We start from the raw sequence: 24,343 nt of genomic DNA, 5'->3' as shown, positions 1-24,343 counted from the left end.
ACGTTGAGGGGGGGGCCTTGGCGTGAAATATTACCAGATGCTCAGGCAATGTTTGTAAGTGTCAGTCATCTCTGCATGCAGGCTGCAGGAAGGTATTGTTATATATATAAATATATATTGCTCTGTGTAGTTATTTATACACAGGTGTATTACTGCAGTAAAGCTTAAACTATTACCCATGGGTTTACATTTTGTTACAGCACAAGAATTCCCCATTGAAATAGCAGAATACATAAAAGGATTCATATTTCATAATGCGTCTTGAAACTGCAGTCAATATTATAGAAGCCCTGAGAGAAAAAGAATACCAGAAATCCTTTTTCTAAATCTTATCTAAATCGTTTTTGTCCCTGTTTTTATGAATTAAGAAAAAGGATATGGCAGGATAATCTTTCAGAGTACTTCATTATTCATCTGTGAAAACAGGTGAGAAAGCAAAAAAGGTTACATTTTGAGTTTATTGACCACAAGAGGCTGAAGTCCACCATTACCTCTAAACAGTCGCTAGTTAGCAGCTTATGTTAACACATCAAAACGAATTCTTGAGTTTAGAGTGCAAAGAGAAATGACATCTGGCCTAGAAGAAAACATGATGCTTTTTACTCCTTGCACTTCAGCCTCCTGTGGCCAAAATGAGTATTACAACAACATACACTTGTATCCTTTATCGCTTTTGATGACTTCACAGGGTCTCTGAAACATTGTTAATTTAAAAAAGTGTATTCTGAACTGTTTAACATCATGGAGATAAGTCATATAAATAAAGATAAAGGTTACTGTTTGACATGACATGACCACCATATTTATAAATAAATATATGTTCCTGACACAAAAATATTCACCTACATCACAGACTTACACAAAAAAAGTTAGAACTTGTGTCCCCACTTATTGAGTCATAGACCCAGAAGAAAAACATTTTCAGAACAGAAAATGAATCACCAGATTTGTATTTTTCTCACTTTTATCTCAGGTCTTCCGTAGAGTTTAGCAAATATTTGGGACATTTCCATTATTATTCTCGTAATAATAATCCACTCTTCTCAATTACAGAGGATACGTTTAATGTTTACTCAATTAAATGTAACAATCAATTACCCATAAAAACAAAATCAAAATAATGTCCAAATGAAAACAGTAAATGTGGTGTAATATGACAACAAATAAAAAAGTAAATGCAAATAAAGTTTATTAATGTTACTATGATAGAATTAAGCAATCATACACGAGAGGCCGTTCTTGAACGTCTTTATTGGTACGACAGTACTGCGGCAGGACCGAGGCGCTTGCGCTGAGGTCCGTACGCCTGTACTATCATTGTAGTCCGTACGCCTGTACTATCATTGTAGTCCGTACGCCTGTACTATCATTGTAATCAACAATATCGTAAAATAATTTCATAATGTGCTAATTTGCTCCCAAACCTACGCTTTCTGCTTGAGTTAATCTCCGTCAGAAAGTAGTTCCAAGAAAGTAGTTCCCATGGTAACGATAGCCGATCAATCGAACACTCCTGCTACCCCGCTTACAGTTATTGATATAATTATAGTAAATAATATATTATTAACCAATTTAACCGCAAATCTTTCATTGGTTTTGTGGTCTGTGTCCATGTCCAACCATTCATCAATACTGAGGCCCCCCAACAAATCAAAATTAACTTTAAAATCTGACATTTTGTAGCTACCGATTTCCAACGAGAGACAATGTATAACAGGCTGTGTGTCGCTAAACGTCGCTATGGAAACCACACGATGTAGGCTCATGGAAGTAGTTTCGGTAGGCTAGTAGCGTGTGTAGGCCACTGGATACTTTGTAATTAGGCACGTTCTATTTGATCGTTGTTTGATCGTGGAATCAAACACGCCTATTGACCAATCAGAGAGCTTGCTCAAACCTATGTGTTATAGAATAAACAATCAACAAGAGCGATGACTAACAATAAAACTTTAAAAACAAGTTTAAGTGGGATCGAAAAAACACACCTTCACACAAAGAAATGGAGATCTTCAAGATTGTAACATAAATTACATTTATCTTCCCAATTTAATTATAAAATAACTCACATCAATTCCTACATTATTTGATGGAGCTGAAGAGCAATCCTTGTTTGAATAAATGAATGATAAATGAATGAATAAATGATGAGACAGGAATGTTGGAATGTGCATTTTAAATTGCGTTAATCATGTCCTGCAAAGCATCTAGTTGCGTCTCATTTCCACATAACTTCTAATGAGTAGCCCGCCGCAGCTGAGAATGCTCGCTTGTGTTGCTAAACACCCTGAATACCATGTTGGCCTCAAAACTGGGCCTGCACTGGACCGGTTGGCTTTGGAGAGGAGGAAACGGACAAATCAGCACTCTTTTGTCTCCTTAGTAGGTCGTTCCACCGGGGACATGCTCGGGTGGGTTGCCAAGATTCATTAAAGCCCAGATCCACATTCTTGCGCATTCTTTTGGACACTAGCAGCTTTTTTTGTCGCGTCACATTTGTTTTGTTTTCTCTTTTATCTGGCTTTTTCTTCTCCATCTCTCTTTGCAGCTACAGCTGTGAGACCTAGGCTGGAGGATATGTGGGGGACGGGGGACGCAGGAAGTGTTGATAGAGCTGAAATTGCCCTTGTTGGTCCCTAAAGTGCAGGCTGGGAAATTAGGTATCCATGGTGATATACCTCCATTGCTGCCACAGGGGCTCCATTTAGCAGCTCACCACACTGGGCAGGTATCGACCATTCCCCTCTCTCTGCCAGACAGGCCTCACCCATTGCCTCCTGATAAAAAATCTAAATCAAAATGCATTAAGACTCAGGGCATGTGAAAGGAGTAAAGAGCCAAATCCAGCAGAAGTAAAATAATGAATGACAGCTATGATATGTGCCTTTTTCATTTCTTTATTTTTGTTCTCCACTTTTTTCTTATGTGTTGGGCAAGCAGAGCCGTATGGGTGAACAAACCTCAGTGAAAAAAATATCACTGAGATGCAATCCTAATCCACTCTATTGTGATTTCATTCAATAAAGACATGCATGACAAAATGGTAAGATAATTTAGAGTGCTTTTACTTTATTATAACATTATTTCTGAATTATTGGCATTAAGTCTGACTATTTTTCGACACTGGAGCTGTGATTGCCCTCTGTATAATGCGTGACACACGGGGCATTTGCTCGTATGGTAGTTTTCTCTCTCAGCTGCCTTTGCCTTCCTGATAAAAAAAACGAAAAAACTAAATGCAATAAGACTCAGGTCATATGAGGTGGGTGAGCAGGAGCGTAATCCATACAACTCTACAAGAATGAATGACAGCTGTGATATGTGGCTTTGTTTTGGTTGTTTGTTCACAGCTTTTATATTTGTGGCTGGCATAGCCGTAGGGTTAACAAACCTTAGTGAGGAAGTATGTTGAAAAATATCAATAAATACATTCCTCACCCACTATATTCTCATTTCATTCCTCCAAAGTCGCTGGTCAATCCAAAACATTTGTAATCACAATAATAATCTGATTATTCACGATTTATCAAAGGTTTGAGTTACTTGTTACCTTTATTCTTGCGTGAAAAAGGCTGGGGTATTGTAATTTAAACAAACTGGTAAGCAACATTTTTGTATTAGTTTATTATAACATGACTCCTGAATTATTGCCATGAAGTCCAACCATTTTCTGACCCTAAATCATCGACAAAGCTGATGTCTCTGTGAGCCGCTGTGATTGCCCTCTGTATAATGTGTGTTACACAGGACATATGCTCAAACTGTATACTCTGTTACAAAGAAATGCATGAAAAACAGAGGGGTTTTTACTTTATTAGAACATGATTTCTGAAGTATTGGCCAAGTCCAACAATTTCCCCACACTTTGCCTAAGCATCGACAAAGCCACTGTCATGGAGAGCTGCTGTGATTGCCCTATGTATAATGTGCGATACACAGGACACACTGTATGTGGTAGTATTCTCTCTCTGCTGCCTTTCCTTTACGATAAAATAAAAACAAAATGCATTATTACTCAGGACACACAAGGGGGGAAAGCAGGAGCCAAAAGAATGAATGACAGCGTGATATGTGGATTTTTCATTTTTTTGGTTGTTTGTTCACAGCTTTTTCCATTTGTGACTGGCATAGCCGTAGGGTTAACAAACCTTAGTGAGGAAATATGTTGAAAAATATCTATAGATGCATTCCTCACCCAAGATGCTGGTCAGTGTGATATTGCTGCAGGCCATTCCCACACAATAAAGAACAGCTCGTGCTGGCTGATGAGCTGTCATGGAGTTGTCACTATAATAGAGCTTACCAGCATGTTGGCCAACAAAGCGCTTATTCTTTATCCACTTTGCAGAGCACTTCAACATTTGATAAAGGAAATAAATTCCCAACTGTAGTCTTCCTCTCTCTGCTGACAGTGCTGAAGTAAATTACACACACACACACACACACACACACACACACACACACACACACACACACACACACACACACACACACACACACACACACACACACACACACACACACACACACACACACACCACACACACACACACACACACACACACACACACACACACACACACACACACACACACACATACACACACCATGTATACATCACTTCAGGGGACATTACATTAACTTACATGCATTTCCTGGAGACTTATCCTAACCTTAACCAACACATGCCTAACCCTAACCCTAACCCTTACCCTTAACCTTACCCTAACCCTAAACCTAACCAAGTCTTCACCCTAAAATGAATGATTCCCCTCATGGGGACCTCCAATTTGTGCCCATAAGGGCGGCGAGTCCCCACACGTGACTATGTAAACAGATTTAGGTCCCCACAAGTATAGTAATGCTAGGCCACACACACACACACACACACACACACACACACACACACACACACACACACACACACACACACACACACACACACACACACACACACACACACACACACACACACACACACACACACACACACACACACACACACACACACACACACACACACACACGTCACACTGGCTCATTGACCTGAATTAATATGCATCAAATACACATTTTGGCTGCTTCATCACACTTCATAAACTGGGTGACGGGTGGGAAATATAATGTGATTTTATTATGCTGATTTCATTTTTCTGTCAAGCATGTCTAATACAGACACATCTGACTGTAAACAATGTTTATTGGTTTTCTGCATTTGAGCTTTCCGCCTCAGAGGGAATCTTAATGGTCCGGTGCAAATTTATTTTTGATGAAGTCTTATATGGAGTGATTACTCTTAATGAGCCAATCTGCTGCCCCCCTGCTGTAAAGTCTTGCTCATGATAGCGTTAATGCCTATTAATGTGCACCCGCTGCCTCTCACCTAGTTAGAGATAACACTAGAGGAGCCTTCATGTGATATGACTGATGATATGACTCTGACTGCTGTGTGGTTTTTGATTGATTAAGCTGTAATCTACTTTGGGATTTCACAGCTATGAATGTATCTCGATAGATTCTCAAACAGAACTATTGCAAATGATTAATGAGCTTTTGTTATTTAAAGGAATCCAATCATATTTATCACATTTTTGCTTTCATTTTTTTGGAATATACAAAAATTTGAAGCATGTTAAAGCCAACAGTGTTTGAGAGAGCCAACTCTATGTGCCTCCGAGCACAGTATTGTCATTATAAAATGTCCTTCAAGTTCCCTCTGAGTGCTGGCAATTTATCTTGAAAGCTGTTCATATTTTCTCTGGCGCATCCTTCCAAGCAGGAGGAAAATCAATGGCTAAGCTAAGTAATGAATTCCTATTGGCCTGCAGCAGCATGTGCACTGGCACTGCCACTGTGCAGTGGCAATGAGGGACTCCAAATAATGTGGTGGAAAACTATTTCACCTCTCAGGGATGAACCATATTTCACACTTTAAAGACCACTCTCCCCATGACATCCTTATCAATACAGCATGCTCCCTGATTTGGCGCTGGACAAATTGTCTTTTCTTACAGCTCTATTCGTCATTTCCTCTTCAGTTGAGTGGAAAAAAGTTTCATAACTGACAAGAGGAACATATTCTTTCCTCAGCTAGATTCTCCATTGAAGCCTTGTTTGACTGAACATTTTCCAAGGGAATGTGGAAACGAAGGAAGTGTTGGGCAAGTAGTTTTTTTTTGCATAACTGTTTGTCGGATTGTGTGGATTATAAAAGCCTATTCAGCAAGCAGCCTTACGGCACCTACACACGGTGGCGTGCATTGAAGCTTCAACGCTTCTGCCCATTCACTTTGAATGGGGTGACGTCACGCTTTGCCGAACTGCATTGTGGGAGCGTTGCTCGCTTCAAAAGTAGAGCAATGTTCTACTTTTGAAGCTTCGACGGAAGCATCAGCCAATCAAATCCTGTTAATGCAAATCTGCCAGTACAAGTGCTAGCCAATCAAACCGCGTGTATGCTGGGAGAGCCATATCGCAGGTCATTTCCTCATGTTCCAAAAAATGGAGGACAAAATCATTGTAGCGGTAGGGAATCACCCGGTGTTGTATGACCAGTCCCTGTTCACCTACCGGGATACAAACCGGAGATTTGATGGAGATGATCACAACGTGACAGAAGTTTTCAAAAACCGTTTATAGTCTCCGGTACTTTAAATCCAACGCCTACTGCATGCACAGCGTTAGAAAATCGGGCCTTCAAAATAACACATCCGAAACGGGTCCGCGACCCACTTTTGGGTCGCGACCCACCAGTTGAGAACCAGTGCTCTAGATCAGTGGTTCCCAACCTGGGGGGCGCCCTTTTTTTTTTTTACATATGATTGTAACGCAATACATGATTGTCGCTAAAAGCTTTGTCTCTACATTACAATCAAATATAAAAAAATGTGATTAATTAATTTTAATACAAATTCAAGTTAGTACTGTAGCTAATAAAGGCATAAAAAGACAGAAATTTATATTTTTTTCTTTAATAGAAATGTTCCTTCTGCCCGTAAAGTGTCCAACCCTGGCTTGTCTGGATAAGCGCATTTTTAAAACATAGTCATTGTCCATGCCGGTTTCAGTTGGATTATTTGTCAGTTGCTTCGATCAGATCGGTCTCCTCCATTTTGTAGATTATTTACGACTTTTGAATCCACAAAAACACATCGGCAAAATCCGGCTTACTTTGAGCATGTGTTTTAAACAGTTTAATCCCTTTGTGAATTGTTTCCACTTGCGCCGTCCTTTAATTTCTTCATTCAGCGGGAATTCAAATGAATGAATCCTGAGTCCAATAACCATCAAAGTCACTCCAATAGTGCTCCTTAATTACGCTTTCATCCTCCTTTAACAAAATACTTCACATTCATCCAGTTTGTGAGAGTGGTTGTAGCATTTTTGAGACTTTGAAAATGTAATTACCGCTGTTGCGGGGGGGCGCAACTTCCAACATGAGTCATTTGGGGGGGCTCTTGGGAAAAAAGGTTGGGAACCACTGCTCTAGATGAATGCTTAATGTCGCTTTGTGTCTGCTAGATGTATAAAACAAGCAAATTATAACATCTTTATGCTGCTGTCACATGATATGCAATTTGCGCACCGCAAGGTTGCTAACAGAGCCTTGTGACCAAAACAGCTGCCTAAGTTTTATCTCTTTGGTTTTATGTCTATGGTTATTTCCCTGCTAGCTTGCGCCACTACATAAAGCTGTTATCTGATTGGTTGAGCGTCAAAAGGAGACCAGAATGGTACTATATGTCAACGTTGAGATGAAACTCTAGTTTCATCTCAACAATTAGTTTTGTGTCATTAAGATCAGAGTTGGGTGTAACGCGTTACAAAGTAACTGTAATAATATCACTTTTGTCGGTAACGGAGTAGTGTAACGCGTTACTTTTATAATTTAGTAATCACACTACAGTTACTAACATTGCCCCGACACGCGTTACTTCGTTACTTTTATAAAATAATCACACTCACTGACAGACAAGAGGGGTTTCCGCCGCAGGTTTATATACATGTAGGCCTATGTAATCTGCGCGATTTGCGAGACCACATCTCCACGTGCAGTGCTGCATAAACATGGCTGAGTCTTTTCATCTGTAAACTCCCTCAACGGGCCGCTCGCTCTCTTTTGTTGATCGCCCTCTCACGGGTGAACAGTTCAATGTCCCGCTTCATTGTAGGAATTCTGTCTCTACCACTTTAGTTTGACCATCTCTGTTACTAAGTTATGGAATACTAAATAAATAAGTAATTAGATACCTTACCGTTACTGCGCTCATAAATAATGATAAGAATAATGCGTCTTGAACTGGTTTCATTAATTAGTGTCTTGACGTTTCACAGACTGTTAGCTTGTTGTGTGGCTGGTAGCCTATTTTAGAGCATATAAAAAGAAAGACTTGTGTTATGTCTTCCTTAATGCAATAGTAATTGGGGGTGCAAGTGGAGTCTCGCAGAGGCAAAACTGTGGCACGCACACTGTAGGTACGCCGCAGTCTGCGTGATCTGCCTGTAGGTAGGGGCGGGCCGGCCCTGCGAGTAAAGTAACGAGTAAAGTAACGAGTTACTTTATGTAGAGAGTAACGAAGTAGTGTAATATATTACTTTTTTTTAAAAGTAATATGTAATATGTAATATATTACTTGTTTTTAGTAACGACCCCATCTCTGATTAAGATAAAGCAACACTTTCTCAGAATCAAGCAAAACTAAGAGTTTAAGAGAAGAAAAAAACTGAGTCAAGCTAAATAAATGTAATTTCAAAAATATAACTATAAATTGCAAACAAATTATTTGTGTAATCATGTAAACTAAAAGTATTTTTTCTTTCTTTTAACACATATTTGTGTCCGCAGTTCTCTTTGCGTCATTCTTACGGGCCCTCCACACTACAAGCGTTTCAGGCGTAAAATTACGCCTCTAGCGCGTCTGCCCATTCACTTTGAATGGGGTGACGTCACGTCCGCTCACGTTTTCGCCGAACTGCATCACGGGAAGGCAAGCGTAACTTTGAGAGCGTCTCGCGCGTAAAAAGTTGAACAATGTTGAACTTTTTACGCACTAAACGCTCTCTCGGTTCCTGACAAGTGAGCGTAAGCCAATCAAATCCCGTTTCAGAAAATCTGACAGCTCAAGCCGTAGCCAATCAAAAACCGCGCATACGCTGGGAGAGATATCCTGAGATATCCCGCCGTTCATGTCTATATTTGAAATAAAATGGACGAGGTTATAATCGTAGCGGTAGCGAATCACCCTGTATTATTTGATGTGACCCTGTTCACCTACCAGGATAGAAACCAGAGGAACCAGGCATGGAAGGAGGTGGCAGAGACAGTGGGGGAAACTGGTAGGTTTTCGCCTGTTTGGGGATTTTATATCCAGTTTACTTCATGTTAACATAGCTAATGAAACATAGCCGGTATATTTAGCATAAAATAGCGCCATAGACATTAATCACATACATGTTAATCATCCGCTGCCACATCATAGACTATATTGCATTACATTAATGCACACAATGTCATACTCCTTTCACATTTCTTAGTTATATATATATATATATATATGCAAAAATTCATTCCTAGCATTCTATTTCCATGTAAATTACTGCTTTATTTAATTTTTATCTTTTTGCAATTTAACTGTACAATACATGTTGTGTTTTATATTAGATTTCTTGTTTTGTATATATGCACCATGACATCAAGTCAAATTCCTAGTATGTGCAAAGCTACCTGGCAATAAACCTGTTTTTGATTCTGATAAAGTGTGACATGTAAAACCTTGTATGCAATTGAAAGGGATTTGGTTTTCATTAATGGAGCAATCATTTTCTGAAATTCAAGAAATTAACTGTATTCTTTCATTTTCATTTTATTAGACGAAGTGTGCAAAAAGCGTTGGAAGTCCCTCAGGGACCGATACCGCAGGGAGAGGATCCTGGAGAAGGAAGGGAAAAGTAGCGGGGCAGGGGCTTCCGGGGGATCTAAGCCCTGGCGTCTCGCGGCAGTAATGAGCTTTTAAAGCCCTTCATGCTGGACCGTGAGACGTCCAGCAATTTCCCCCGGCAACCCCTGCCTCCACCCACCGGAGCAGAAGAAGAGGAAGACTCTATGGGTGACAGCCTGGATGACAGTCTGGAAAGCCAGCCAGAGCCAGGTAGCAGTCAGCCGGCCAGTGTGCCGGCCAGTGTGCCAGACGGTGTGCCAGACGGTGTGCCGGCCAGTGTGCCAGCATTCCGGGGGAAGGGAGATGTCCCCTTTTGAGGAGAACCTGCTGTCGGCCGTAGGCCCGATGCTGGCCATGCCACCACCACCACCAGTGGTGGAGGTGGAAGACGAGGACCTCCTTTTTTTAAGGAGTCTCTGGCCTGCAATGCAAAAGCTGAGCAGGACGAGCAGCATGAGACTGAAAATGAAGCTACAAGAGGCGGTCCTGGAGGCCACAGAAATGGACATTAATAATTAATTAATTAATTAGATACTGATACTGATCCACATTACATCTTTTTACACTCATCACTCATCACATAAATAAAAGTTATTTAAAAGTATGTTATGGCTATACTGTGTCTTGACTTGTTCATGTGGTTTGTCAGTTACAACATACCAGGAGCTTCTTGTATGTCGATATATAATGTGCTGTCTTCTGTAATTATTCAGGTGAAACCCTGATGAAAATTATGAGTGGTTTATCACTAAAAACAGGGCTGAAGGAAAAAGGTTGTTAGTTATATCATGATATCAATTCAAGAAACATGTTTATTAGGAATGGTTGATTTTAAAATGGCTCATTTGGAATATTTGCTTTTTAAAGAAAATGGGTAGCGGGGGGTGCGCAAAAAAAAAAAAGTTTTCATTTTGTATAATCATTTTGCGTAAAGATGGCACTCAAGGGCACACTAGTGGAGGTGTTCCTGGCGGGATTTGAACTCACAGCCTTCCGATCTTCAGCCCACCTCACTATCCATTAGATCAATCACTACCCTCTCAAATGGAAATATGTGTTTACATAAATGGTGACCACACTGTTTGAGACCCACTGAGAACTTAAACTAAGTTAACTATCTAAACACTCAGAGAGTCCTTTACCTCACCTGAGCTGAGGTTATCCCGAGCTTGAATGACACACAGAGACCAATCAAGGGCTTTGATTTATGATCTGTATGACAGTGGCCATGTTGGCAGGCCACATCATGTAGACAGCCAGTCACCCTGTGTGAGGCAGGCCACTTAACGAGGCGAGATCAGAGCAAGGGAGCGAGGGATCATTGTCCACAAGTTAATCGATCGCAGATGGCGTCGTGGTCACGGACGAATAAATACAAAAAAAATACAAAAAAAAATTATTAAAAAAAAGAAGAAAAAAAAGAATGGGTTGCGAAATATACTTGGGCGGCCGTTAATATACCTGGGCGGCCCGCCCAAGTATAGTCTATGTGTGGGAAACCCTGTGTGCGTGATGGCATATCAATGGTCTTCCTGCGGAGGAAGTTATGCAACACACAGGCAGCCTTCACACACAACTCCGTCACCTCGGGGCTGGTGGTGATGACACGCCTGAGCATTCTCCACTGGGTTGAGAGGATGCCAAACGCACATTCAACCACCAACCTGGCACGGCTGAGGCGGTAGTTAAATAACCTCCTTTCACAGGTGAGGTGACGTCCAGGGAATGGACGCAGAAGGTTGTCCAGCAGCGGAAATGCCTCATCTCCAACGAAGACATGGGGGAGAGGGCCCCGCCGCGCTGATCCTGCGATGACGGTGTCAGGTGGTAGCTGCAGACTGCCGTCTCGGAGGCTCTCTCCAAATGCAGAATTCCGCAGGCTCCCACTGTCGCTGCTCCTCCCAAAGCCTCCAACATCCACTACCCTGAACAGGTACTCAGCATCCACCACAGCCAGCAGTACCAAGGAGTGGGTGGACTTATAATTAAAGTAGAGGGAACCTGCATTTGCTGGAGCCTGGATAACGACGTGCTTCCCATCTATGGCACCAACACAGTTGGGAAACTCCCAGCGCTCCTGGAACCCAGCAGCGATGGCTCTCCAATCCTCCACCTGTGGTACCGGCATGCACTCCTCGACCAGGGCGGTCCAGATGGCCCCCGCAACCTCCTTGACAATGACTGCCACTGTAGAACGCCCGACCCGATAGCTGAAGGCTATCGTCGCGTACGAGTCACCAGTTGCCAGGTACCTGAGAAAAAAGATATATACATGATTACAAAATATATTTATTCAGACCCCACACACACACAGACCCCCCCCCTCCACACATTGAACACAGACACACACATTGAACACAGACACAGATTGAACACACATTGAACACAGACACACACACATTGAACAGACACACACATTGAATACAGACACACACATTGAACAGACACACACATTGAAAACAGACACACAGACACACTGAACACAGACACGCACACATTGAACAGACACACACATTGAACACAGACACACACATTGAACAGACACACACATTGAACACAGACACACACACATTGAACACAGACACACACACATTGAACAGACACACACATTGAACACAGACACACACATTGAACACAGACACACAGACACACACATTGAACACAGACAGACACACAGATCCCCACACACACATTGATCACAGACACAGACACACACGCTATGTACACAGGGGAGCAATACTGTGTTTACCTAGATATCTTAATTAATGTTACCCATCTGAACTAAATCACAGACTTCAGTCATCATTCGTGCATTCTCTCTCCTTCTATACAGAGTCAGATTAAAGAAGTAGAAATACACAAAACGTACCGTAGGCAGATGGCGAGTCGCTCGGCGGGGCCGATTGACATACGCAGATGGGTGTCCACCTTTGTAATCAGTGGGCCCACCTTTCCGAGCAACTCGTCGAACACCTCCTTGCTCATCCTGAATTACCTCTGAAAAAGGCGGTCATCGAGACGGAGCTCCTGGACGAGAAGGTGGTATTCCCCCCTTTGTAGACGCTTTCGGAGTATCGGGTGTACCCAGAAGCGACGCACACTACACGGCCTCATGCGAGACAATGTATACACTAAATGCAACCTTGCACACACACGAGTTACCCTGCTTACCCTTGCTACAACACCGGCATCCATTTTAGCAATAGTGGAGAAGAACCGGGGTTTTTCACTTTGTATGTCCGGGGCGGGAGATTCACATGGAGATTCTGATTGGTTGTTGGTCGCGGGGCTCGAAGAAACGCCCCAAGCGTAAATATTGGGGCGTTGGAAGCGAATTTTACGCTTGTAGTGTGGCCGGCCCGTTAAAGATCAGACTGTTGCTCTCGCTGCAGCTCTCTCGTTTGCGCTCCTTCATTTTTTGTTTTCGATTCTGGCAAAAACCTCCCAGGTGGGCGGGACTTTCAGGGGTGCATCCCCATTGGCTACTCATTTGTTGAGTGACAGCCCAGTCCTCCGGCGATTGAACAGTGCAGGTGTGGTAGCTGAGCATGGAAAGAAGACCCCCAGAAGAACCAGCATTTCAATTATTATAATAATACAACTGAAAATATATGTAAGTATTGATCATTTGTATTGTTTGTGCTGTACTATACGGTCTATTTATTTATTGTGTTAAGTGAGAAGTAAAGAAAAGCTGTGCTATGAAAGTTAGCTTTTGCTAACTTTAGATCCATAACAATGCAAGCTTGTAGCCTAACGGGCCGGCCACACTACAAGCGTAAAATTCGCTTCCAACGCCCCAATATTTATGCTTGGGGCGTTTCTTCGAGCCCCGCGACCAACAACCAATCAGAATCTCCATGTGAATCTCCCGCCCCGGACATACAAAGTGAAAAACCCCGGTTCTTCTCCACTATTGCTAAAATGGATGCCGGTGTTGTAGCAAGGGTAAGCAGAGTAACTCGTGTGTGTGCAAGGTTGCATTTAGTGTATACATTGTCTCGCATGAGGCCGTGTAGTGTGCGTCGCTTCTGGGTACACCCGATACTCCGAAAGCGTCTACAAAGGGGGGAATACCACCTTCTCGTCCAGGAGCTCCGTCTCGATGACCGCCTTTTTCAGAGGTACTTCAGGATGAGCAAGGAGGTGTTCGACGAGTTGCTCGGAAAGGTGGGCCCACTGATTACAAAGGTGGACATCCATCTGCGTATGTCAATCGGCCCCGCCGAGCGACTCGCCATCTGCCTACGGTACGTTTTGTGTATTTCTACTTCTTTAATCTGACTCTGTATAGAAGGAGAGAGAATGCACGAATGATGACTGAAGTCTGTGATTTAGTTCAGATGGGTAACATTAATTAAGATATCTAGGTAAACACAGTATTGCTCCCCTGTGTACATGGCGTGTGTGTCTGTGTCTGTGATCAATGTGTGTGTGGGGATCTGTGTGTCTGTCTGTGTTCAATGTGTGTGTCTGTGTTCAATGTGTGTGTCTGTGTTCAATGTGTGTGTCTGTTCAATGTGTGTGTCTGTGTTCAATGTGTGTGTGTCTGTGTTCAATGTGTGTGTCTGTTCAATGTGTGTGTGTCTGTGTTCAATGTGTGTGTCTGTTCAATGTGTGTCTGTGTTCAATGTGTGGAGGGGGGGATCTGTGGTCTGTGTGTGTGTGGGGTCTGAATAAATATATTTTGTAATCATGTATATATCTTTTTTTCTCAGGTACCTGGCAACTGGTGACTCGTACGCGACGATAGCCTTCAGCTATCGGGTCGGGCGTTCTACAGTGGCAGTCATTGTCAAGGAGGTTGCGGGGGCCATCTGGACCGCCCTGGTCGAGGAGTGCATGCCGGTACCACAGGTGGAGGATTGGAGAGCCATCGCTGCTGGGTTCCAGGAGCGCTGGGAGTTTCCCCAACTGTGTTGGTGCCATAGATGGGAAGCACGTCGTTATCCAGGCTCCAGCAAATGCAGGTTCCCTCTACTTTAATTATAAGTCCACCCACTCCTTGGTACTGCTGGCTGTGGTGGATGCTGAGTACCTGTTCAGGGTAGTGGATGTTGGAGGCTTTGGGAGGAGCAGCGACAGTGGGAGCCTGCGGAATTCTGCATTTGGAGAGAGCCTCCGAGACGGCAGTCTGCAGCTACCACCTGACACCGTCATCGCAGGATCAGAGCGGCGGGGCCCTCTCCCCCATGTCTTCGTTGGAGATGAGGCATTTCCGCTGCTGGACAACCTTCTGCGTCCATTCCCTGGACGTCACCTCACCCGTGAAAGGAGGTTATTTAACTACCGCCTCAGCCGTGCCAGGTTGGTGGTTGAATGTGCGTTTGGCATCCTCTCAACCCAGTGGAGAATGCTCAGGCGTGTCATCACCACCAGCCCCGAGGTGACGGAGTTGTGTGTGAAGGCTGCCTGTGTGTTGCATAACTTCCTCCGCAGGAAGACCATTGATATGCCATCACGCACACCTATCGCAAGGTCCACGGATGAAGTTACTCCAACCCTGTGTGATGCACCGAGGATGGGCTCCAACAATGCCACACGGCGATCCATCCAACAGCGGGAGACCTTCTGCTCCTACTTCAACGAGGAGGGGGCAGTGCGATGGCAGGCAAATGTGGTGTAGGCCCATATTTGTCTCCAAACCAAAAAGCTCTTTTAAGAGCTACCCATTTTCTTTAAAAAGCAAATATTCCAAATGAGCCATTTTAAAATCAACCATTCCTAATAAACATGTTTCTTGAATTGATATCATGATATAACTAACAACCTTTTTCCTTCAGCCCTGTTTTTAGTGATAAACCACTCATAATTTTCATCAGGGTTTCACCTGAATAATTACAGAAGACAGCACATTATATATCGACATACAAGAAGCTCCTGGTATGTTGTAACTGACAAACCACATGAACAAGTCAAGACACAGTATAGCCATAACATACTTTTAAATAACTTTTATTTATGTGATGTTGTGTGTGATGAGTGATGAGTGTAAAAAGATGTAATGTGGATCAGTATCAGTATCTAATTAATTAATTAATTATTAATGTCCATTTCTGTGGCCTCCAGGACCGCCTCTTGTAGCTTCATTTTCAGTCTCATGCTGCTCGTCCTGCTCAGCTTTTGCATTGCAGGCCAGAGACTCCTTAAAAAAAGGAGGTCCTCGTCTTCCACCTCCACCACTGGTGGTGGTGGTGGTGGTGGCATGGCCAGCATCGGGCCTACGGCCGACAGCAGGTTCTCCTCAAAAGGGGACATCTCCCTTCCCCTGCTCTTCTTCCCCCGGAATGCTGGCACACTGGCCGGCACACCGTCTGGCACACTGGCCGGCACACTGGCCGGCACACTGGCCGGCACACTGGCCGGCTGACTGCTACCTGGCTCTGGCTGGCTTTCCAGACTGTCATCCAGGCTGTCACCCATAGAGTCTTCCTCTTCTTCTGCTCCGGTGGGTGGAGGCAGGGGTTGCCGGGGGAAATTGCTGGACGTCTCACGGTCCAGCATGAAGGGCTTTAAAAAGCTCATTACTGCCGCGAGACGCCAGGGCTTAGATCCCCCGGAAGCCCCTGCCCCGCTACTTTTCCCTTCCTTCTCCAGGATCCTCTCCCTGCGGTATCGGTCCCTGAGGGACTTCCAACGCTTTTTGCACACTTCGTCTAATAAAATGAAAATGAAAGAATACAGTTAATTTCTTGAATTTCAGAAAATGATTGCTCCATTAATGAAAACCAAATCCCTTTCAATTGCATACAAGGTTTTACATGTCACACTTTATCAGAATCAAAAACAGGTTTATTGCCAGGTAGCTTTGCACATACTAGGAATTTGACTTGATGTCATGGTGCATATATACAAAACAAGAAATCTAATATAAAACACAACATGTATTGTACAGTTAAATTGCAAAAAGATAAAAATTAAATAAAGCAGTAATTTACATGGAAATAGAATGCTAGGAATGAATTTTTGCATATATATATATATAACTAAGAAATGTGAAAGGAGTATGACATTGTGTGCATTAATGTAATGCAATATAGTCTATGATGTGGCAGCGGATGATTAACATGAATGTGATTAATGTCTATGGCGCTATTTTATGCTAAATATACCGGCTATGTTTCATTAGCTATGTTAACATGAAGTAAACTGGATATAAAATCCCCAAACAGGCGAAAACCTACCAGTTTCCCCCACTGTCTCTGCCACCTCCTTCCATGCCTGGTTCCTCTGGTTTCTATCCCGGTAGGTGAACAGGGTCACATCAAATAATACAGGGTGATTCGCTACCGCTACGATTATAACCTCGTCCATTTTATTTCAAATATAGACATGAACGGCGGGATATCTCAGGATATCTCTCCCAGCGTATGCGCGGTTTTTGATTGGCTACGGCTTGAGCTGTCAGATTTTCTGAAACGGGATTTGATTGGCTTACGCTCACTTGTCAGGAACCGAGAGAGCGTTTCGTGCGTAAAAAGTTCAACATTGTTCAACTTTTTACGCGCGAGACGCTCTCAAAGTTACGCTTGCCTTCCCGTGATGCAGTTCGGCGAAAACGTGAGCGGACGTGACGTCACCCCATTCAAAGTGAATGGGCAGACGCGCTAGAGGCGTAATTTTACGCCTGAAACGCTTGTAGTGTGGAGGGCCCGTAACAGCAGGGACAGTTAGCTACAAAGCGAGCAGTGAGTGAGCGTTCAGACACCGGCAGACACACTCAACCAGAATCGTGTGCCTGACTCTAACAGGCTTTCATCATTCTGTTTAGATATGCAAGTATAAGCCATGATAGCTTATTTTATTGACTCGCTAATTTTATATTACATTACATGTCATTTGTTAGATGCTTTTATCCAAAGCGACTTACATACATGCAGTACTGTGGACAATCCCCACAGGAGCAATTTGGGGTGAAGTGTCTTGCCCAGGGACACAACGACATGCTGACTGCAGTGGGACTCGAAGTCCAGCACACTATCCACTGAGCTACAGCCTCCCCTGATATGAAAATCAATGGAGGCTGAGTTTACTACTTCTCTTTGTATGAAAACCTAAACGTCCACCGTTTTATTTGTTAACTTCATATTTTTTCCCACTTCCTCTGATGGGACAGCACGGAGGGGGGGGGGGGGAAGACCTGCACCATCTTCATCCACGCTGGCGTTGCTGTTATCACTTGCTCAGTGTCATTTCATTTAACCAAATGTCTTTACATTTAATAGATTTTATTATTATCCACCTTTTTGTTTTATGTCCTTATATTTAAAACATTCTTTGAGACTTCATCTTCTGGTTCAAATTTCAATAAATTAAATTTGTATAATCACTCTTTTGTCTTTATTCTACATGAAAATGTTAGAGATTCCATTCAAATCTGTTGATTATTCATATCTTCCTCAGGCTAGGAATAGTAGGTCGAGTTTGTAATGCTAAATGTATATCATTTTCTCACAGGATATAGAATGAGACAACACAGTTTGTATCCATTATGTATGAATGCTTCAGCTCTTCAGACCAACATAGTAAGATGTGATATGCAGCCTAGGTCTGGTCTGTTTCATAAAGCAAATCTGACACTTTTATATTGTAGAATTTGTTAAATTAAAGCAGTCTTTAATTGTTTGTCCTAAACATAGCAATATATGCTTTTGAAATGTAACATGTATTTATATTGTGTATCACCTTTATCAATCCCAAATTGGGAAATAATTTAACAGCAGCAATGTGTTCAGGTATTAAAATATTTAAAGTTGGAATAAAGTATAAACTACACAACACAAGTATAATGCACAGCAATCCATAAGATAAGTCCGATATGTTCATGAAAACTCCCCAGGAGACACCGACACTAACGTGGCCGAGTTGACTCCGGAGTTTGCTGCATGAGTTGCACTGTATGATCTGTGGTGTAGTGGGCTGTCACTCAAAAACTGAGTAGCCAATGAGGACGCACCCCTGAAAGTCCCGCCCACCTGGGACGTTTGTGTCAAAATCGAAAAAATGAAGGAGCGCAAACGAGAGAGCTGCAGCGAGAGCAAAAGTCTCATCATTGAGAAAGAAGCAAAGAGAACTGCAAACAAAAAGATATGTTAAAACAAAGAAAAAATACTTATAGTTTACATGATTACACAAATGATTTGTTTGCAATTTATAGTTTTATTTTTTAAATAAAATGTATTTTGCTTGACTCAGCTTTTTTTTCTCTTGAACTCTTAGTTTTGCTTGATTCTGAGAAAGTGTTGCTTTATCTTAATGACACAAAACTAATCCCATGCATTTCTATTTTGAGTGCAACGATTGGTGGCAATTTTGAGCGGTAAGCGACGCTCAAGGTTTCACTTCCACCCAGTTAGGTGGCACCGCTCTCCATAGGAAATCATGAGTCGTTTTACTGTTGGTTATGTTTAGACAGCTAAAGAAGGCTGTGTCCATATGTGAATGGTTTTCAGCATGTTGTGAAGTCTTGCCCCTAAAAGGCCAAATAAATCTAATAAATGGTGGTTTATAAACTTAATGCTGTTGCTTTATTGCCTTTAATGATGAGGGATTTCATGTAATATAAGGTTTTGAATGAACATGTGAGGACAACAAAGCTTAGAAAATGAGGAGGACAAATATCACAGACATTTTTTAATCAGGAGAATAAAATACCGAATTATCATCCTCATTCAAGTCAGAGATAATACAGCACACGTCTGTAGAACAATAGCTTACCAACAGGCAGGCTCACCAACAGCAGCACAAGTGATTTATGGCTCCAGGGGAGAGACTTGGCTATGATCCTGTAGTCGGAACAGTGTGTTGAGAACAATGATGATGGAGGAACAAACCTTGTGCTCTCAGCTCCAACTCTGCACATTCTGGACCTTGAAACAGAAGCAGGAGTTAGGAGGGAGAATCTGGACAACATTTCATTTTGTTGAGATATTTTTGCAGCCATCTGCAGAGTTTAGACACACAGTTTGTTTTCATACTGAATAGGATTTGATGTATTGCATATGCAGTTCTCTTTCCAACTGCACACTATCCTCGCCCTGAAAGGAAAGAAATGTTGAGGTGTGAAATTGGGAATCACTTGGAGTGCTATGCACTCATCTCTTTTATCAGCTGGAGCATTTTAATGGGATTTCCTATTCCATGTGTTCTGTGCATGTGGGTTCCATCTTGTGTGGGGAACTCATTCGGCCATCTCCCACAGAGAGAGAGGTTTAGGGCTCAAAACAGCCTCCCTTTCACACATCATTTTCAGTATGCAACCAGAGAAAACACACAGACACCTACTCACATAAGCATTTATAAATCTGCTTTATACATTTGTATTATCTTCCTAAGATTGATGAGTACATTCATCAGTATTTTCAAATTATACACATGCACCCACACCCACACACTTAATTATCTAACCCACCTCTAATATAAATGCATTACATTTTGAATGCATACTTTCATAATTTGAATGTCATTAATCCACTAGGTTTGTAATTGATATGAACAAATTCCATTATCCAACTGTAGCATATGTTATCATTACAATACAAATTGCCAGCTTCTAGCACTCATTATAGTTTCTTGTTTACATTTGGCACATAACTAAATGATTGTATTCCATCAAATTATGTTATTGATTTCCATATTATTTTGAAAATCCCACTCAAAATTGCATCCATGTGTCTTGTGTGTATAGTGGATTTTTTCATTTATAAAATGAAAAGTATAAAGTTAAAGAAACTAGAATTGAAATAGTTTAAAGCTTTCTCATTCATTTGTGTTAGACACTAGGGGACACCAAATAAGACGGTAAACACAACACTAACATATCCTTATTCTTTAAAGCTGTAATGGCTAACAGCAAAAATTTGTCATTAACACATCCAGCTGGCACAGAGCCACATTACCATTCATCACCTGATGAATAAAAGTCCCATATTTACTCTGTCTAAAACAAAGGTAATATCCGGCTTATTTAAGTTTATGACAAATACTAAACCCGCTAGATGTCAGCTGTTCTTTGGCAGGTACTGTGCCGTGAAGTTTATCAGAGCTGCTGCTGAAAACTATCTGAGAATAAACCACACAGTAAAGCTGCAAGCTGTAAAACCCCTAAATGATCCGTAAAAAGGCTTTATGGAGCTAAAGAAAACTGCTTAGTTGGGTGATAATTCTCTGTTGGTTGGTCCCTTTGAAAAACCACTTTTACATTGCATTGCACATAGTTACTTGATCATTCTCAATTGTAGAAATGCAAATTAGTTTAGTTCAAATCCAGGAACATCCGACATGAACTGACTTTTTCCTCCAATGTTCACATATGTTTTGCAGTGAGGTTTGATGCACCTATTGAATAATTTAGGAAACACAGCGGACAACTCATTGAATTACCCCTATACATGACCCTATATGATATGACAACAGTATGTGTTAGGTCACTAAACCAAAGCAGAAACAAAACCATCAAAACCAGCAGAAGTAATAAGATAGCCAAAAATTGCAACAGAAGGTTGCAGACATGGTGGTTGATGGGTAGACATTTGCCATTCAATTCTGGCTGATTCACTGATTTCTGTACAAAACATGCCGGAAACATCTGCAACACAAGGACTTCCTTGGTGTGGGCGGGTACAGTGAGTCATTTAATACAATCCAGAAAGTCCAGTTGCAGTAAGTAGTAACAATGTCATCCATAGTAGACTCATTAGATGCAAAAAAACTGCACCAAGGTTTGTATTATTCCAAACAGTTATGCAGTGGAGAAAACGTGATGGAGTGCTGTATCGGTGCCCTTTAAGCGGAGAAAATATTATAAAGTAACATTAAAAAAATTGTGAAGACCCCCTCGTGGGTGCCCATTCCATTGATAAATATGATAAAGTGGTCTCGAGGGTGTCCGTCAAGCAGATAAAGCCTGATAAGGTGCCTTTGAGGGTGGATTCTTAGTCGAGAACATTTTATAAAGTGACCCTCAAGGGTGGCCTTCCAGCGGAGAGATTTTATAAAGTCTCCTTTACGCAAATAAAATGTGATAAAGTGTCTTTGAGGGTGCCCTCTTAGTGAAAATAACATGATCACATGTCTTTAAAGGTGCTCTTCCAGTGGAGAAAACGTTACCCAGAGAGGGCCCTGTGAGAAGAGATAATGTGATAAAGTGGCTTAGAGAGTATCCTTCTAAGGGAGAACATGTGTCAAAGTGTCCCTCGGATTCGCCCTTCCAGTGGAGAAAACATGTTAAAGTACCTTGAGGGTGCCCTTACAGCGGAGAGACGTAATGAAATCCACTCTCAGCAAATACAACTTGATCAAGTGTCCTTAAGGGTGTCTTTTTATTATATAAAAACTGATAAAAATGTACCTGCTGGTTTATCTTCTGGAAGAAAATATTTGAGAAAGTGCCCTAAATCGTTATGCCAAAAGAAAAAGTGTCCAATAGGGTGCCCTGCCAGTGGAGATGTGATGCAGTGCCAAATAAGCTGCTAGAAAGTTCATTTTTTACCTGAGTCATATATGAGTTATATAAATATCGAAATCATATCTGGGGTTTAGACCTTATGCTGGCACCACTGCCCAAGCACTGATGCTGTTTTTAATATTTTATTCCATGCCAGCCCCTCACACAGCCTGAGTCTACCACTGAACCAGAGGGATGTGTTGTGTTTATTGAAGACAGACATTAGTTAATGTATCATTTGCTAATGGGAAAGTCCTACTAAATTAAAGAACGTTGTATATGGAATACAGACATGCAGTAGACACATTGATACACATGTAAACCTCTCCTCTCTGACATACCTTAGTATTAAGATCTAAATGCTGCATCTTAAATCATTGATTCTACGTATCCCTACCAGTGTAAACTACCATTCTCTTATATTTTATTCAAGGATTTCCTGAGCCAAAAATGAATCACATAGGAGTCTGGAGCTCACTCACACGGACATTGAATCAGCTTCTCGCCATTACCGAGATGAAAAGTCATGTCGTTGTGGCCTTTGATCTTCTGTTTCTCTGCATCCTGTAGCTGGATAATGAATCAGCGACCACGCTTCTGTATAATATTTCCCTGGATGGATTCCATCATTTTATTTCAAAGCAAGGCCTCAGCTGAGACAAGTCCGACTCAACGGTCTTACTGTTGGATCTGTGACTGCATGTGTGAATAAATCATCTCCAAGGTCTCAACATGTGACCTTGTTAGCAGAATTAAGCCATGCATTTGATACATCACGGTTGAGGTGATTCCGTTAACATCATGGTCACTGATAGCTGCATGTATCAGATAGTGATGTCATTAAGTGGACATTTAAAGACTGAGCAGTACTGTGAAAACTCATCGGCTTTCGTAAGGCAACGGACCATGATGCCCTTCAGGGTGGTCCCAGTCGAGTTCTCTATTCTCCAGAATCCAAACCAATCCAATCCAACTTTATTTATATAGCACTTTAAAACCTCCAGACCAAAGTGCTGTACAGAGAGATATATAAACTAGAAAATGCATTTCCTGCAGAAAATGCGTGTGAATGCTGTAAACTGTGAACATTTATGGCTGAATTTAGCTGAAAATGCAGAAAAAGCTGAATATGTTATTAGCTGAATGGTAGCTGCTTTTAGCTACAAAAATGCAGAAAAAGCTTAATATTTCAAAGAAAAGGTTTAAAAAAAGGTATAAACAACAACATGTATAGCCTTGATGTCCTGAAATAGCTGAATAATATAATGGTTGAATGGTTTCTGCAGCTGAAAATAGGCTGAAGGAGTTAAATATCAGATGTAAGTAGTAGTGAATGAATTTGTATTAAGATGAGAAAAGAAAGTAAAAAGGCTTGGGAAAGCAGCAGAATATTTTGACTGTAAACTTTTGAACTAACTTGATGGTGAATTATCTGTCACCATGGCAATGGCATTTGATGACACCCCATAATAAGCTTAGATGTGTTGTGCATCGTTACCAAACCTGTGAAGTTTTGGGCCATTTCGAGTATTGTCACTGAAGTTATGAGAAAACCGTGTTTCATGGTGAGCACTGTGTTGCCATGGCAACAGCATTTGAAGAAATCTCAAAACGTTCCCGTAGATGTCTTCATGGCTGGACTGTTAGCACACATGTGAAGTTCGAGCACTTTTTCAACATTTTCATAGGAGTTAGACATTACATTAGGAGGTTACATTACTCTCTCTCTTCTCTTGATCGCCCTCTCTCTCTTCTCTTGATCATTCATCATCATCGGTGTGTGTCTGTGTGTGTGAGAGAGAGAGAGAGTGTGTGTGTGTGTGTATGTGTGTGTGTGTGTGTGAGAGAGAGAGTGTGTGTGTGTGTGTGTGTGTGTGTGTGTGTGTGTGTGTGTGTGAGTGTGTGTGTGTGTGTGTGTGTGTGTGTGTGAGAGAGAGAGTGTCTGTGTGTGTGTGTCTGTGTG

The 24,343-nt window shown here is 41.9% G+C and overlaps 2 protein-coding genes across 2 annotated transcripts; both read right to left on the bottom strand.

The window, feature by feature from the left end:
• Positions 1 to 10,406: 10,406 nt before the first annotated feature.
• On the bottom strand, positions 10,407 to 13,165 carry LOC117549487 (protein ANTAGONIST OF LIKE HETEROCHROMATIN PROTEIN 1-like). Its single transcript, XM_034221452.1, has 3 exons — positions 12,805 to 13,165; positions 11,521 to 12,187; positions 10,407 to 10,421 (listed from the first exon to the last, which is right to left on the bottom strand). The coding sequence occupies exons 1-3, from the start codon at positions 12,918 to 12,920 to the stop codon at positions 10,407 to 10,409; spliced, it is 798 nt and encodes a 265-aa protein (XP_034077343.1). The 5' UTR covers positions 12,921 to 13,165.
• A 2,806-nt stretch (positions 13,166 to 15,971) lies between these two features.
• LOC117549486 lies at positions 15,972 to 17,561 on the bottom strand. The gene is made up of 2 exons (XM_034221451.1): positions 17,120 to 17,561; positions 15,972 to 16,591 (listed from the first exon to the last, which is right to left on the bottom strand). The coding sequence occupies exons 1-2, from the start codon at positions 17,247 to 17,249 to the stop codon at positions 15,972 to 15,974; spliced, it is 750 nt and encodes a 249-aa protein (XP_034077342.1). The 5' UTR covers positions 17,250 to 17,561.
• Between the last annotated feature and the right edge of the window lie 6,782 nt (positions 17,562 to 24,343).

This window comes from Gymnodraco acuticeps, unplaced genomic scaffold (genome assembly GCF_902827175.1).
Source record: "Gymnodraco acuticeps unplaced genomic scaffold, fGymAcu1.1, whole genome shotgun sequence".
NCBI classification, from domain to species: domain Eukaryota; kingdom Metazoa; phylum Chordata; class Actinopteri; order Perciformes; family Bathydraconidae; genus Gymnodraco; species Gymnodraco acuticeps.
This window is presented reverse-complemented; position numbering and strand designations above follow the sequence as displayed.

Excerpts from the sequence above, each read along its gene's own strand:
- LOC117549487 (XM_034221452.1), bottom strand. The coding sequence starts at position 12,920 with ATGAGCAAGGAGGTGTTCGACGAGTTGCTCGGAAAGGTGGGCCCACTG. Across the intron at positions 12,188-12,804 it reads CGACTCGCCATCTGCCTACG|GTACCTGGCAACTGGTGACT; the intron begins GTACGTTTTGTG and ends CTTTTTTCTCAG.
- LOC117549486 (XM_034221451.1), bottom strand. The coding sequence starts at position 17,249 with ATGGACGAGGTTATAATCGTAGCGGTAGCGAATCACCCTGTATTATTT. Across the intron at positions 16,592-17,119 it reads AGAGACAGTGGGGGAAACTG|ACGAAGTGTGCAAAAAGCGT; the intron begins GTAGGTTTTCGC and ends TCATTTTATTAG.